Genomic DNA, 13,805 nt, shown 5'->3' on the forward strand with positions numbered 1-13,805 from the left:
CTCTGTTCCAGTCAGTTCGTCAGGTTTTTTTCCAGTTTCTAAGACATGCCCTACTGGTTCCCACTTTGGGTGTCCTCAATGATAGGGGGAAGACTGTCATGATTCATAAGAGACATCCAGGAAATGATTGCTTTAAGCATAGGCTAAGAAGCACGGGAAAATATTAAACGCTGTTGCCATAGTTTAATATCAACCTAAACCCCGTGACTTGCTAAATGTAAGATGGTAGAGGAAAGGACAATGGGCATAGATAAAGCTTCGAAAGAAAGGAAGGGAAAGATTCGATAGATATCAATCAACGATCCCTTCACATACATCATAATAGTTAGGTGCTAAAAGCTCAGACAGCAAATGAGAGAATACAGACCAGCTTTTCTGTTCTTTCTTTCTTGAGAAAGAGAAAAAACGTAAGTCTTCAATATGAAACACGGTTCATTTGCTACCTAGGTTTGAAGCCAGGATGCTTCTAGGAAGATAAACCTTGAAGTTCTTTCACACAGGGATAGCTCATCTGTATCTGCTTGTTCAAAGGTTACCTACAAAGAGTCGGTGGTAGCCTTTAACGGAAGTATCCCTCAGCTTGATCTCACAATCTCTCTCAGAAGGGTAGTACGCTGGACTGTTAGTCTGCCATAGACGTAGCCCTAATACGAAGGTAGATGCTCATGTGACGCATCTCACGACCATCGGGGATTAAAAAGTTCTCCGTAGAGAACAAGAGCTTCTCGAAAATTTTTCTTTTCGCAGTCTTTTGCCCTAGACGCAGGCCAATTCGCTCAAAGTTCTTGCGCAAGGTTATCTTTATAGACGGAGCCAATGGGCGACGTATGAAAGTGCATGATCCCAAATCCTCTCGTGATACTTATGTTCCCAGCGATTCTGCGGATACGAGCTCAAAACCACCCACCAATGAGTTCCTACTGCATCAGAGTCGACCTCGACTCCTACAGCGGGTCAGACTGCTATAACTGAGCCCCAAATCCCAGTATATCCTCGTCAACAGACCGACTGCACGAAAGACCCTAAATTCTAGTGCTGCAGACAAACACGCCAGTCGAGGCCTGTGCCAATCAGCGTCGACTAGAACGGCCAGTCGGGAGAGGATCATTGGGGAAATACGGAATGGGCCGTAATCATGGCCTTGCTTAATATGTTTCTATCTTTTCTTTTTATCACCCCCCTATGGGATAAATCGATAGTAGCACCTGTGCATACAGACGTGGTATATTGGGCATCAGCGAGTAGACAATCACTACAGTACTACCCAAGATCTGCAGTTCGACCATTGAACCATGATGAGGCTCTTACAAGTGATGGCCTATATCAGGCCAATAAAACCCATACTGGCCGAATGGAACGAAGAGACTGCGATGCGTCAAGCGGCGTTGGGCTCTATTACATACTTTATAGTCATTGACGTACACTGACTCTGTTCAATACTTTAGCATTGTGAGTTGCCACGGGCAATTTATTCTTATTGGGCGCTTTGAAGCATTGTTTGACTTGATTGAACCAGTGCCCGCTAAGGCGAACTTGTGGCAAGACCTACTTCGATCATGGAATCCCAGATGGTTACCTTGCGATATGTCTCAGCAGATCGCCTGAAGGCGCTGCTGGAGAGGCGATACCCACAGGGGGGATATCAGATCAGTGTGAGTACAGTATTTATTAATCTTTTGCTCGGCTACACTTGATCATCTAATGCTTTCAACGGCCTCGTCTCTGGGCGTGACCATTTCGCCTTGACCAGAATACTATCGGAAGACCGAGGCGAAGATCTCTCTCCATATTTTCTCTACTTTTCTTTGCTTTTTATTTATACTTTTTTTTTTTCTAAATTCCAACATCTTACGTCGCCATATTACCCAATTGACCGCTTATCTTGCGATTTTCAAAATTCAGCCTTGCAACCTGTTTGCCTGATGAGGGGAAGCACCTCAGCACCAACGCACTTGGCGGCAGCTGATGCAAATTATTACTGTATATAGAATAGATTATCGGGGCTGTGCTAATGCTGACTTAAGATTCGGCGAGGAATTTGTTATATGACATTACCACAAGTCTTATCCCAGGTCAGTCACACAGGTTTACCTTCAAGGCATTGGATCCGGATCCTCGGCTGGATGGGAACACGATAGCAGGGTACGGCTAATCAAGGTCCAATAGAGTGACCTCGATGACTGCAGCTACGACTAAATCGAGCAAGGTCTCGTGTCCGAGGAAGCAGCCTAAGCAAATGGCTTTTCCTCCGGAGTATGAATGAGGCACTACCTACAAGGGGAATAGACCACGATATTCAGATGTTGGATATATATACTAGCTCGTTTATCGCCGGTTTTGACTTGGTCAGGACCTGACCGCTTGTGCAAATGTGAACATGAAGCCAAATTCGTTCTTTTTCTTTCGTTCTTAAGTCTTCCCTTGATTATTATCTAAATTCGTTACCCACTTAAGCTATTTTCTCAGCCTTGCGGTGCCATGGGCCGAGGGTGTTCCCACAGTGTAACCCCCAATCAGGTTATCGAGGGGAAGTTTATGAACCCGAAGAAGCTGGTTAAAGCGCTGAGAAACGAATACGGACAGTACAATTTTCGCGTTGAGGTGTGTTATTCGTTGCTGGGACGACCCGTACATGGGGGAATGGAAAAAACTGATATATACTGCGAAGTTACGGCTGGATCAATATAAGATATACGTGTTGGACCAAGAACGGTCACGATCCTCGGGGTTGACTCAGGTTTGGGCTATTGTTGAGTAGTGCGTGATAGAAGGAACTAAATATCTGTGCAGGAGCAAATCAACGAGTGTCGAGTGTGGTATTAGCCATGGAGGCAACATTTAGTGCGACGAAAAGAGTATCTTTCAGCGAGTTCATATGCAAGCAAGCCCTATACGTGGACCCGCGCAGAGGTGATAGTGGGAGTTGAGTGGCTAGATAGTCTCTGTACATATGCAAATACGAATTGATTGGCCTAATAATCCACTGATCAACCTACGTGATACTATCTAAATACAGGCACAATACTACTGTGTGATGGCACATGCATGGGTAACTAGTAAGTAGCCATTGAGTAGATTAACGCTGCCGTATCATTGGTTGGCCTAGGCGCTACTAGGGCTGAGTCCGAGTCTCCCCCTCCTGACATGCATCCGCTGATCGCTGACATATTGCGGTTCAGCCTGCTTGTCACCTATGACTACCTCAGATTGCCCTTATTAAGATTTACTTTGCCCGATTACTCGAATGATAGCCTAATTGAAGCACCTGTACCCCGGCGCCCCTGATGAGCTCTGCTTGCGGCTCAAATGTCAAGCCTCAGTAAGAGCTGCGGATGACAGTTATCAGCCTCCTCGACTTGAGCCGCACGGAAATATATCGCAAGTGCTGAATGTGAGGCCTCGAGCTGCGGGGTTGAATTTGGTATAAATGAGAGAGTTTCCGGGCCGGCAGTATACCAGATGTCGATTATCAATTCAATTCCTCAATGCGACGGGCAATGGACCACATTTGCACTTCATCGCGAGCTGACCAGTATCTAGAGGAGAGAATCAACTCTAGAGCAAGCAGCCTGTTTAAAGCAAGGAATGACCTGCCCCAACTGGTGGTATTCCTTCTGTTTCTATCAAAGGACGCGCATGGTAGACGGACATTGCAAGCCAACCAACCTGTTCAAATCAACCACATCTCCGAGCTGAAACAGCTCCAAAAGGTAATCCAACTACTCTGAGTGCTGTATTTCAAACACTAAAAGCTGATGCATTCGCCTATCTTACGATAGAAAGAGACCACCGCCTGTGTACAGGTTTATACGGTCGCACAGTTACGGTCATGGACGACACTGAACATATCGAGCGAGCTGTTCCACCACCTCCTGAGCTTCCAAAGTTCATGGCCATATTTTTGGAAATCTGTCCTCACTTTTGGGATTCGATCGGTGGAAAACGAATATGGGTTTCCTCCTTTCCGTGCTAAAAGCTCGCAGACGGTAGATGGCAAGGTTAACGGTTAGACTCCTCTTGAATTCATTAGCCTCACTCTCTGTAGAAATTATATCAATGATTGACGGGGAACAGAGATTGCATATGTGATTCGGCGGGCCGAACGTAACCAGCGCCCAACGTCGCAAGGGGAGTGTCCGTGGTCAATTCGCCAGACAGGAGTTTATCACAAATTGACATATCCGCATGATGGCTCATCGAGCTCCTCGGCATTTATTCTTATTGCACCTTCCCACGCAGTTGAGAATGAGGTATCACAGAGCTTCCAAGGCAGTCCTGTCGAGGAGGACATCATGAAACCACATTTCTCTATGCACGAGAGTCTTATAGCCGATGGCCTCAAAGGCTGGATGGACTACATGGCTTGGCTGGAGGCTGAGTGCAAACAGAAGGTATACTTCTTTTTATCCCTTTGTCTTCTTGTTTTTTTGTCAAAATGTATACACTTCACGCGCGCATTCTCCGTTTTACTGTACCTAAGCCTAATCTATACGTTCTTCAGGCCGATCGACTGATCGTCTGGGATGTCGAAGACCGAGATAAACACAAAACATGCTTCGATGTGGATGATAGGCAACGACTTAAGCAGCTGGAGGATTATATAACGGATTTGATGGTTATCCTTCAGACAGCAGTAGACACTATCGGTCGGGTTGGGAAGAGCTGTCAACGACACTGCCAAGAGAGCTGTGACCCCAGGAATGGCTGCTCCTGCAGGTACATGCTCAGAGAGTTCGATGAATATGCAACGGAAGGTCGAGTCTATCTAAAACGGGCGAAGGTATTAAAAGACCGGGTGCAATCGACGGAGCAACTGGTAGGCAGAAAGCTCCATATCCATTGCTACCATCGCTAACACGGTGTAAATGGACAGCTCACTGACCTATTGAGCTTTGAGGAGACACGAGCCTTGAAACAACTGGCACGGGCATCACACATCGAGACAAAGACCCTGAAAGAACTGACCGAAGCTTCCCAAAGAGAGAGCCACTACGTCGCCGAGCTTGCAGTGCGTTATTTTCTAGTGTGGCTGTGATGGACAGACCGCTGATGACGACACTCAATAGGAACGGAGTGTAGAAGACGCTGCGGCTGTGAAGATGTTAAGCCTCGTCGGTCTGGTTTACCTCCCCACTACCATTGTAGCGGTGCGTCCCATGACCGATTCTGAAACGGGGCAAAGGGGAGAGCAATACTGACTTTTGAGATAGAATTTCTTCTCCACTGAGTTTGTAAAAGTCAATGAAGAGGGCGCTATGTACATATCTCCCTGGGTTTGGATCTTGGTGGCTATCGCAGTTCCCTTAACATTAGTCACGATCTTTTTGTGGATACTATCTGTGCGATATAGTGACTCACCCTGGTTTCTGAAGGTGACTCGAATTCGACGACAACCAACGTCACACAGGGAAAGGGGCCTGGAAAGGGAGGTGGACTTGGAACAGGGCAGGTTGCGAGGCCGAATGGAGCCTGGGTCGAGTCAGGGCTCGGTGCCTTTATTCAGCCTGATGCGCCCGTCCACTTATGCCACCACCACCACCACGAAGGCTGATTGAATTATTCATTTCACCCCTCCTGCCCTTTGCCCTTGCCATGTATATCGGCTTTCGCTATTACAAATATGGATGGGTGTGAACACTATCTAGATCGGTCATGATTCTGCAGTAGATATGATCTGACGGCGTAGATCCCAGTGAAGCAGAGGAATCTCTGGAAGCCTTTTAGGTTAATATAGTCAAATTCTCCAGAGATATTAGAGCAGAGCAAGATTAAGAGGGCCAGAGGGAAAAGAAAGATATACACGAGAAGTGAAATGAAAAGATACGGACTGCGCCTGGTCGGGAAAACCAGGATATCCCCAGTAGATACGAACCATTATTGGCGAGAGGAGAGGTAGGAGAAGCCTGAGGAGGCTCACTGCCTCACTCATTTCATACTAGTACCGAGGTGATCCATAATGCTCTTCTTTCTAGGACAATGGTAGGTGGATCTCTACTGCTAGCTCCCACTATTGTCCAAGTCCGCCAATGACGACTCCTTCCTAGTGTATGGAGGGAGGCACGAGCAACTTCCATTCTCTTAGAGCGTTTGTCACGTACGGGCCGTCTTGACGGATTCTCCATGGAAGATGCGAAGGCATTCCGCCGTCACATCCGTATTAGAGGGGATCATTCCGTTCCTCCCCCACCACTAGTACTATCCTACCATTACATACTACTACTAGTAGGATGAGTTTGCCTGGGCAATTGAAATGAGTAGGTAAGCAGACGGTAGTGGTATCTAGTCCCGCTTTGTTCCCCCCCAGCAGATTTGTTGAGTTCTTTTGATCTTCCCTCCCCCGTCATCTCTCCATCTACTTACTCCAAATTTGGCCTTACCTTACTTTCTCAACCCACCGCACCTTTTGAACGGACTTGAGAAGCTGAGACCGGCTTCTCATGTCCTTTCTTCTCTTCTACTTCCTTCTTTCCTTTCATTCTTTGACTACTGTCCAAGCATACATATTGTATTCCTATTTGATTTCCCTCGCCGGTCGTCATCCAACCAGACCTCACTGACGTTAGAACTCCGATAAGCGGTACACCATATATACCACCTACCCATCAACATATCGCCATGTATTCTCTTCACCCTTTACTTGCCCCATTGGCGGGCCTTTTTGTATTCCTTGCATGGAAGCTTGCCCGGAATGGCTCTCGTCACCTTTCCGACTGTCCTACCCAACTCACTAGTCCTGATATCTCGCCCGTGCTCCCCGACGCACCACGCACCAGCCACAACTTGCTTCCAGCTCTAAGTACGACATTTGATCGGATTCGGGAATGCTTGGGTCTCTCTCCAATCAATCATACATTCATTCCCCGGGGTACTATCGACGCCGAGATCAACGAGAAAGCGGTACGAGATATCTTAGTAGAGAAAGGTATCGTCGATAGAACTCGGGCAGCCGAAGTAGCAAAAAAGACCGTTCAAACCGCTCGAAAGCTATTCACAATCCTTGTCATTCTAAAAAAGGTGGAACATATCTGCGACCTGCTAAGCCAAGGTGTAGAAGACGATGATCTTCCATTCTTATTGCAGGCCGAGAATGTCTTGCGGACCAACCGAGGCCAAGAAATCCTGGTGCCAGAGGATTGGGATGATGAAACTCTGGAAGCCTTGGAACAAAAACAGTGGCGTGTTCTGGCGCCGGTCTTTCGCCCTCATGCTCATTACGAATTCCCGGAGAAGCAAATCCTTCCTTTCGTTAGGGGGGAGTCTGAAATTCCGGTTGAAGGTGGATATGGGGAAGTGTTCCGTGAACGCATCCATGCTAATCACCACGACTTCTGGGAACCTCCTGATAATAAGGTGAGCGATGGTGAAGCAGACATCTGGGCTCACAGCGCACCTTGTTTGCTAACCCAAATAGGTTTGTGAGGTCGCGATTAAGAAGCTCTACTCGAGCCAACCTCATTTGTTTGAGAAGGAAAGAAGATTCCTAGAAACCCTGGGCTCGGCTGGTCCCCATCCACATCTTATCAATCTTTTGTGTACGTATAGTCATAAGGGAAAGTACCACCTGATGTTCCCTTGCGCGGAAGAAAATCTTCGAGAATACTGGAATCGGGTCCCTCTGCCTGAGTTCAATTGCCGGACCCTCTTGTGGTGTCTTAAACAGATGACTGGAATCGCGGATGGGTTATTCATGATACATGAGCTACCATTGGCCGGAATCTCCCCCGACTTTATGCTCTATGGTCGGCATGGCGATCTGAAAGCCGAGAATATTCTATGGTTCAAGACACGCCACGGTTGCGCAGATCCAGACGGTATCCTTCTAATTACGGACTTAGGGCTAGGGAAATTCCACCGGTTCCAGTCCAGGTCGGCTGAGCCGGCTACTAGTGTAGCATTCCCGACAACCTACTCACCTCCCATGCGTCCTTGGGAGAAAGTAAACCGAGCCTTCGACATTTGGAGTCTCGGGTGTTTGTATCTGGAGTTCATTACCTGGATCGTACTCGGGGAGGAGGCAATCAGAAAATTCGCCGAGCGCCGCGGACAGGATGACAGCGACTACGAATTAAATACCGATTTTTTCTACAGCACCAATCGCATGACAGTCCGTCCATCTGTAGGAGAATGGGTTGCACATCTGAAAAGAGAATCACGGTGCACGCTCGTATTCCATGAGCTATTAGACTTGATCATGTCCCACATGATCCGCATTGACGCGAAGGAGCGAAGCAGCGCCCAGATAATCCATCGGAAATTGAGTGCGATGTACCAAAGGGCTCAGAGGGACCAGGGATACCTTCTAGAGAATAACCAGTCATTACCACAGGGGAGTGCCCCTGGTCGGAGGGCGTACGAGCCCCAACGACAGTTCAGGCTGGTGGTAGATGATTATAACCCCTGGGGTCCGAATGACTTTGGCCTTCCGAGGAGCAGGGTAACGTGGCCTCAAATCCCCAGCAGCACCTAATATTTGACCGTGTCCAGTCCTCCTATTGCCAGCCATGATAACTACGACCTATTTCTACGTTTTGCGCTACTTTACCTTTACCTTTTCCTCCTCCCCGCCCTTTTTCTTTTAATTTTTTTATTTCCTTTATTTTTCTATCCTTGATTTCTATCTCAGCCGTACCTGCAGTAATGTATAAAAGAGCTATAGGTATGTACTATTTCTGACAGGTATATATATTGGCTGATCAGGTAAGTGTGGGACTTTATATAACTATTTGGTGTCGGTGAAATACTTTTGGGGGTGACATTATAACGCGGATTTAGAAACGGTTCAATGCCCTTCATTTCTAGGATGCGGAGTTGACAATATTGGATCATATACAGAGTACTTGGGCATTTAATACATTTGGTACCCGACGTCGGATCTCTCACATACGCATGAATGTTCACACATATATGTACCGGATCTTCCTTATGCATCGGTGTCTTTTCCTTCGCATTTTACCCAGCTCGCTCTTTACTATCTTTTTATTTACTAAACAAATGTAAACACACTCTTAGTAGCCTAAGCTACTGACTCCATGTAATCTACGTAGAGAAATATGCACGCTAGGTAAGCTAGCGTCTATAGAACTGCTGCACTGTTGCATTATGATGAGTCAAAAACAGTGAGAGAGTTAAGCGAAGCTTCCCAGGATGTATTCATGATAATCATGCATGCTCAACCTGGCATGAATATCAATTGGGTGAGCTACCCTGTATGAAACGTGGCTACAGCGTTCTGGCGACCCCTGGAGCGTTGACTAGGTCGTATATGGTGATCCCGTCGAATAAGTCGTTCTTTTATAATTTCATCATAGGCATGATAGAGAGAATCATGGTTGGGAATTTGCCACTTTGCAGAGAAGACCTGAGGGGTGTGCCGATTTGGCCAGCCGCGCCGATTAGGAAGACCTTAACCATGACTTTGTATATGATGCTGTAAGCAATCTATTATTTCAGTTGAGCCGTTTCGCAATGTTGTGATAGTCCACTTGATACATACTCAAAGTAAAAAAGGGCATAATAGATAAAGCCGACCTTGGCCTACACTTTCGGCATATCATGTAACGCTATAGAATTGAGTCATCCTACGCAATAAGAAAGATCAATTAAGAATTATAATACGACTGAGAATCCAGGCTTGCCAAGTAAAGCATATGATCACTGCTCTGTCGGTCATGTTGGTAGGAGGAAAGATTAGCCGTGGAGAACTTTCGAGTAGATATCTCGAGTGGGGATATCCTCAACATAAAGCGTACAATACTAGCTGACATACGTTGTTGATTGTTTCTGATTTTTATTTTTATTTTTATTTTTTTTGATTTCAAAGTTGCAAGGACCTCACTGCCCCAAACCAGCATGTCTTCCACAAAGCCCTTAACCCTTCCTTTTCAACACCAGCAATTACGAAACGTGGCACGAACAGACATAGAGACATAGTCACAAGCTAGGACCGAGATCAATTCTTCTCAGACCTTAGGACTAGGTACAGAGATATCTCCGTCATATATTGAACATCCGCCAGCGGTGCCGTGTGCCATCTCATCCCCCATAATTGGGGGCTAAACCTCTCTAATACTACTAGTACAGGTCGCAGGAAGCTTCGAAGTAGACCACATCAACCACCTTCCAGAAAGCTGCAAGATAATATGCCACAATGGAGCCGGATATGACTAGATCGATGTGGATGCCTGCGCAAAGCGCGGCATCACAGTAACTTATGCTCCTGACCTTGTCACAGAAGCGACGACAGACCTAGCCACCTAACTAATGTTCGGCGCACTACGACAATTGAACCCTTTTCTTAACTCACTACGTGAGGGTAATTTCAAGGTGTTGGATTTCGGTCATAATCCCCAGGGCAAGATCCTCGTTATTCTGGGCATGGGACGGATTGGGCGCGGCGATCAAAGAGCAGGCGGATCCCTTTGGTCTGATTACCAGGTACCATAATCGGAGACCTCTCCCTGCTGGGCAGGCTGCGGGGGCCGAGTATGATTCCTTTGAGCGGTTGCTTGCAGAGAGTGATATCATTAGTATCAATGTCCCGCTCAATGCGCATACGAGGGGTCTTATTGGCGCTGGGGAGATCGCGCGGATAAAGGGCGGGGTTAACGTTGTGAATACGGCCCGTGGTGTCACTATCGATGAAGCAGCTATGGCCGAGGCATTGGATTTGGGCAAGATTGCGGCTGTGGGATTAAATGCTTATGAGCTTATGGTTCCCCATCTCGGCACACATACTGTTGAAACGTTGGCCAAGATGGAGACGTGCGCAACGGAGAATGCAAGGAGGGTGGCGGTTGGGGAACCTTTGCTTACTCCGGTTCCGAAACATATTCATTCCAGTAGGGGAGGCATATGTCTTATGCTGGCTTGTATAAATAGAGAGAAGGACACATCATCTGCCGCAAGAAGACGTTAGGGACACTGAGCGGTTCAGAGTTGAGGATGAGTAGGGAAAAGTTCACTGTGAGTAGAAGGAGCACGTATAGCCTACTGATATGATATCCACTTCTGTGGCAGGGCGAATACGTAATAACTCTTAGCATCGTTAGTCCAGTAGTATATACAGTCAAGGAGTACTTGGTAGAGAAGCTATACAGAATCAAGTATAATTGAATATATGCTAAAACCAGATATAGTTTCATCCTTGCGAGCCCGTTACTTCCTACCAGTACGTAGGATATACTCGGCTTGGTAATCCCACGAATGAGAAGAGAAGATCGAGGCCTGAGGCATGCTCTAGTCACCTGTCGACTATTTATTCCCTAATTCAGGCACGACCCAAACTTCCCCAACACATCAGGTCCCAAGGATCAATGACACCCATCTTGATATATCGTGTTCTAGATCTAATAAGGGGTTACGCTTAACGTGCAGATGTATCCACTGAATGGAATTCGCTGCTACTCGATGATCATCAACAGGAGAGAGGGGAAAGCGATACGTATCGATATCATCGCCGCATACGTATGCTAATCTTTAGGAGTCTTGACTTGATTACGCCATCCTTTACTTAACGATGAGAGTAGAATACGATGATCGGCTCCACACATTACCATTTATGAGGGTATGAGCGCATAAACAGTCGATGCACGGGCCACTGTAGGGACATCTTGCAAAAGTGAAGAGACAATTATCACTGGGGAGGAGATATTAGTCTTCCAATGGCGTCATAGAAAGGCTCCAGCACGTCCAATGACCGACAACTAGGTCTTGGGCTAGTGTACCGTCTGTGTCAGCCATAAACACAGTTATCGCTAGCGTTTGAATCTCATGAGTTATTGTGGGGAAAGATGGCGAACCTATTGAGGCATATGGCCTTCGGTAGGTTTTGAGGGTCTGATGGGTACTATGGTATACTCAGGGACGAGAGGCGTGGCCCAGTACTCACTTAGTGCCTCTATCTTCGTACACATCATCAGAAAAAAATCTAATAGTTTTAGTAGGATTACAGATTTCTGGGGTCCTCATGGCTATCTTGTTAAATTGAAGTATGACTAGTAGTATATGAGTCGCTTCTCGATTGATTTGGTGGTATTTCATGTTGAACTCGTCCCCACGTTCGCCTAGGCGGGCCCTAAAGTACATTAACTCTGCCGAACAACTCCAGCCAACGAGAGTGGCCATTCAGCCATTTAACGAACATTTTGGGTACGAAACCCTGTGGTTGACTCTCTTTGGTTTTCCATGGAACAATGGTTTGTATACCACGAGTGAGGGACAGCAAACGAGTCTCTCAACCGTGGTTCGACAGCTTACAGCCTGGTTTACCTGAAGCCTAAGTAGCGGACAAGACCGATCCCAATGGCTACGTATTTCCCATTGAGGTAATAGCATGCGGCTCGATCTAGATTGTATCTTGGGTACCATCCCAGATATATCTAAAAGGAACCAGGTACCCCCTTGAAAACAAACTGGTCTATCTCAATGATTATATCAGGAATTTCCTTAACACCATTCTCAATATTATGGCAATTGCAGCAGCAGAACTCAAACAATCCGTGAATCGCCTTCGACAAGCCTCTCGCGTTAATTTGCATGCCCCTTTCATCGCCAGTGAAACCAATGTCCACGGCAGACCATCCCTTGCTGTGATCTCACAAGGAAAGCTACGGAAAGAATCAATCTCTCGCACACCCGATCTCCGTCGCTGTCTGGGTCATAATGGAGTCTTTCGCAGATGCATGAAAGCAGCTCAAGAAGCCGCAAGCGAGCCTATTCTTACATCCTGTGGCGAGAGTAGCAAGGGGGCCTCTTCAACCATTACGACAAAGCATGAATCTACTACCCGTCATATTCGTTCCCAGATTACTACAGCCCTTGGGGCTATGACCCACCGCCGATATGCCAGGACTTCCACTAAGCCTGAAAATGAGATGTCCTCCGTTCGGGTACATGCATCACTTCAGAAGAGAAACGTGGTCAGTAGTCTGCAGTGCAGGGTTAGACTACTTTTCGGTCGGAGACCACTACCTGACAGGAAATCTCTGTGGTCGGATGCCGCAGATTGATGTCTTCCCGGCTAAATTATTATATCATGCATCATTCTGATCGATACTCTTCTAAACCTCACAACATCTGCGGCGAGCCTACTCTTATTCTTCTTCTTCTTCTTCTTCTTTTTTTTTTTTTTTTTTTTCAATAGCTCTATCTTCTAAAGACAATACTACAGATAAGATTGGCCTTAACTGGATTCAGCACTTCCATTGTTATACAAAACACCGTATCTCTGCAAAAAAAGAGATTTAATTATTACTTTTTAATAGCCACGAGTCCTATCTTACCTATAAAATTCTTTAATTCTGTAAACAACACTATATTATACCTTATTATTTTTCTTCTCATATAACATGTCTTATACAATCTCTTGATGGGTAATCCTTTCAGGTCTATAAGAACTTTTATCGCAAGAGAAATAATAAACTTACTCAAAGAGATACTGAGATAGACAATAAGAGTGATTTCTTGAAGAGATTCATTCTATTTATATAATAACTTTTAAACAATATATAATACAGGATGCCTTTAAGAAGCGAGGCCTATATCCCTTGAATTTGGAGAAGATAATAAAGCCTCTCCATAAGGCTTTAAAGACTGCTCCAGGAATTGAGATAATTACAACACCATCACCACCACTATCAAGCTCATCACCGTCATCTACATACGAGGTCTTCATCAAAGTATTAGGAAAGCACAGAGCTTTATTAATAATAGCCTAGAGCTTGATCAAAGCTTTATACGATACCTTAACTGTGTATTCCAGAGTTCGCTAGAAGTCACTGAACTAGCCGCTCAGCTTAAAGATAATC

General features: G+C 46.1%; 5 protein-coding genes across 5 annotated transcripts; all 5 read left to right on the forward strand.

The window, feature by feature from the left end:
* Positions 1 to 2,371: 2,371 nt before the first annotated feature.
* BDW43DRAFT_277767 (uncharacterized protein) lies at positions 2,372 to 3,071 on the forward strand. The gene is made up of 3 exons (XM_032042098.1): positions 2,372 to 2,601; positions 2,669 to 2,737; positions 2,791 to 3,071. Exons 1-3 carry the CDS (start codon positions 2,479 to 2,481, stop codon positions 2,821 to 2,823), a joined length of 225 nt encoding a protein of 74 aa, XP_031899713.1. The 5' UTR covers positions 2,372 to 2,478; the 3' UTR covers positions 2,824 to 3,071.
* Positions 3,072 to 3,385: 314 nt separating this feature from the next.
* On the forward strand, positions 3,386 to 5,743 carry BDW43DRAFT_97098 (uncharacterized protein). Its single transcript, XM_032050794.1, has 7 exons — positions 3,386 to 3,710; positions 3,780 to 4,005; positions 4,075 to 4,391; positions 4,502 to 4,816; positions 4,874 to 5,008; positions 5,067 to 5,147; positions 5,211 to 5,743. The coding sequence occupies exons 1-7, from the start codon at positions 3,486 to 3,488 to the stop codon at positions 5,553 to 5,555; spliced, it is 1,644 nt and encodes a 547-aa protein (XP_031899714.1). The 5' UTR covers positions 3,386 to 3,485; the 3' UTR covers positions 5,556 to 5,743.
* An 872-nt stretch (positions 5,744 to 6,615) lies between these two features.
* BDW43DRAFT_311624 (kinase-like domain-containing protein) lies at positions 6,616 to 8,467 on the forward strand (the record flags this gene model as incomplete). Its single annotated transcript, XM_032047226.1, has 2 exons — positions 6,616 to 7,350; positions 7,412 to 8,467. The coding sequence occupies 2 exons, from the start codon at positions 6,616 to 6,618 to the stop codon at positions 8,465 to 8,467; spliced, it is 1,791 nt and encodes a 596-aa protein (XP_031899715.1).
* A 1,680-nt stretch (positions 8,468 to 10,147) lies between these two features.
* BDW43DRAFT_311625 (D-isomer specific 2-hydroxyacid dehydrogenase) lies at positions 10,148 to 10,915 on the forward strand (the record flags this gene model as incomplete). Its single annotated transcript, XM_032047227.1, has 2 exons — positions 10,148 to 10,203; positions 10,324 to 10,915. The coding sequence occupies 2 exons, from the start codon at positions 10,148 to 10,150 to the stop codon at positions 10,913 to 10,915; spliced, it is 648 nt and encodes a 215-aa protein (XP_031899716.1).
* A 1,549-nt stretch (positions 10,916 to 12,464) lies between these two features.
* BDW43DRAFT_300647 (uncharacterized protein) lies at positions 12,465 to 13,007 on the forward strand (the record flags this gene model as incomplete). Its single annotated transcript, XM_032044932.1, has 1 exon — positions 12,465 to 13,007. One exon carries the CDS (start codon positions 12,465 to 12,467, stop codon positions 13,005 to 13,007), a length of 543 nt encoding a protein of 180 aa, XP_031899717.1.
* Positions 13,008 to 13,805: the final 798 nt, after the last annotated feature.

Source organism: Aspergillus alliaceus (genome assembly GCF_009176365.1).
Source record: "Aspergillus alliaceus strain CBS 536.65 unplaced genomic scaffold BDW43scaffold_25, whole genome shotgun sequence".
NCBI lineage: Eukaryota > Fungi > Ascomycota > Eurotiomycetes > Eurotiales > Aspergillaceae > Aspergillus > Aspergillus alliaceus.

Excerpts from the sequence above, each read along its gene's own strand:
- BDW43DRAFT_97098 (XM_032050794.1), top strand. The coding sequence starts at position 3,486 with ATGCGACGGGCAATGGACCACATTTGCACTTCATCGCGAGCTGACCAG. Across the intron at positions 5,009-5,066 it reads ACTACGTCGCCGAGCTTGCA|GAACGGAGTGTAGAAGACGC; the intron begins GTGCGTTATTTT and ends GACACTCAATAG. Across the intron at positions 5,148-5,210 it reads TCCCCACTACCATTGTAGCG|AATTTCTTCTCCACTGAGTT; the intron begins GTGCGTCCCATG and ends CTTTTGAGATAG.
- BDW43DRAFT_277767 (XM_032042098.1), top strand. The coding sequence starts at position 2,479 with ATGGGCCGAGGGTGTTCCCACAGTGTAACCCCCAATCAGGTTATCGAG. Across the intron at positions 2,602-2,668 it reads AGTACAATTTTCGCGTTGAG|TTACGGCTGGATCAATATAA; the intron begins GTGTGTTATTCG and ends TATACTGCGAAG. Across the intron at positions 2,738-2,790 it reads GATCCTCGGGGTTGACTCAG|GAGCAAATCAACGAGTGTCG; the intron begins GTTTGGGCTATT and ends ATATCTGTGCAG.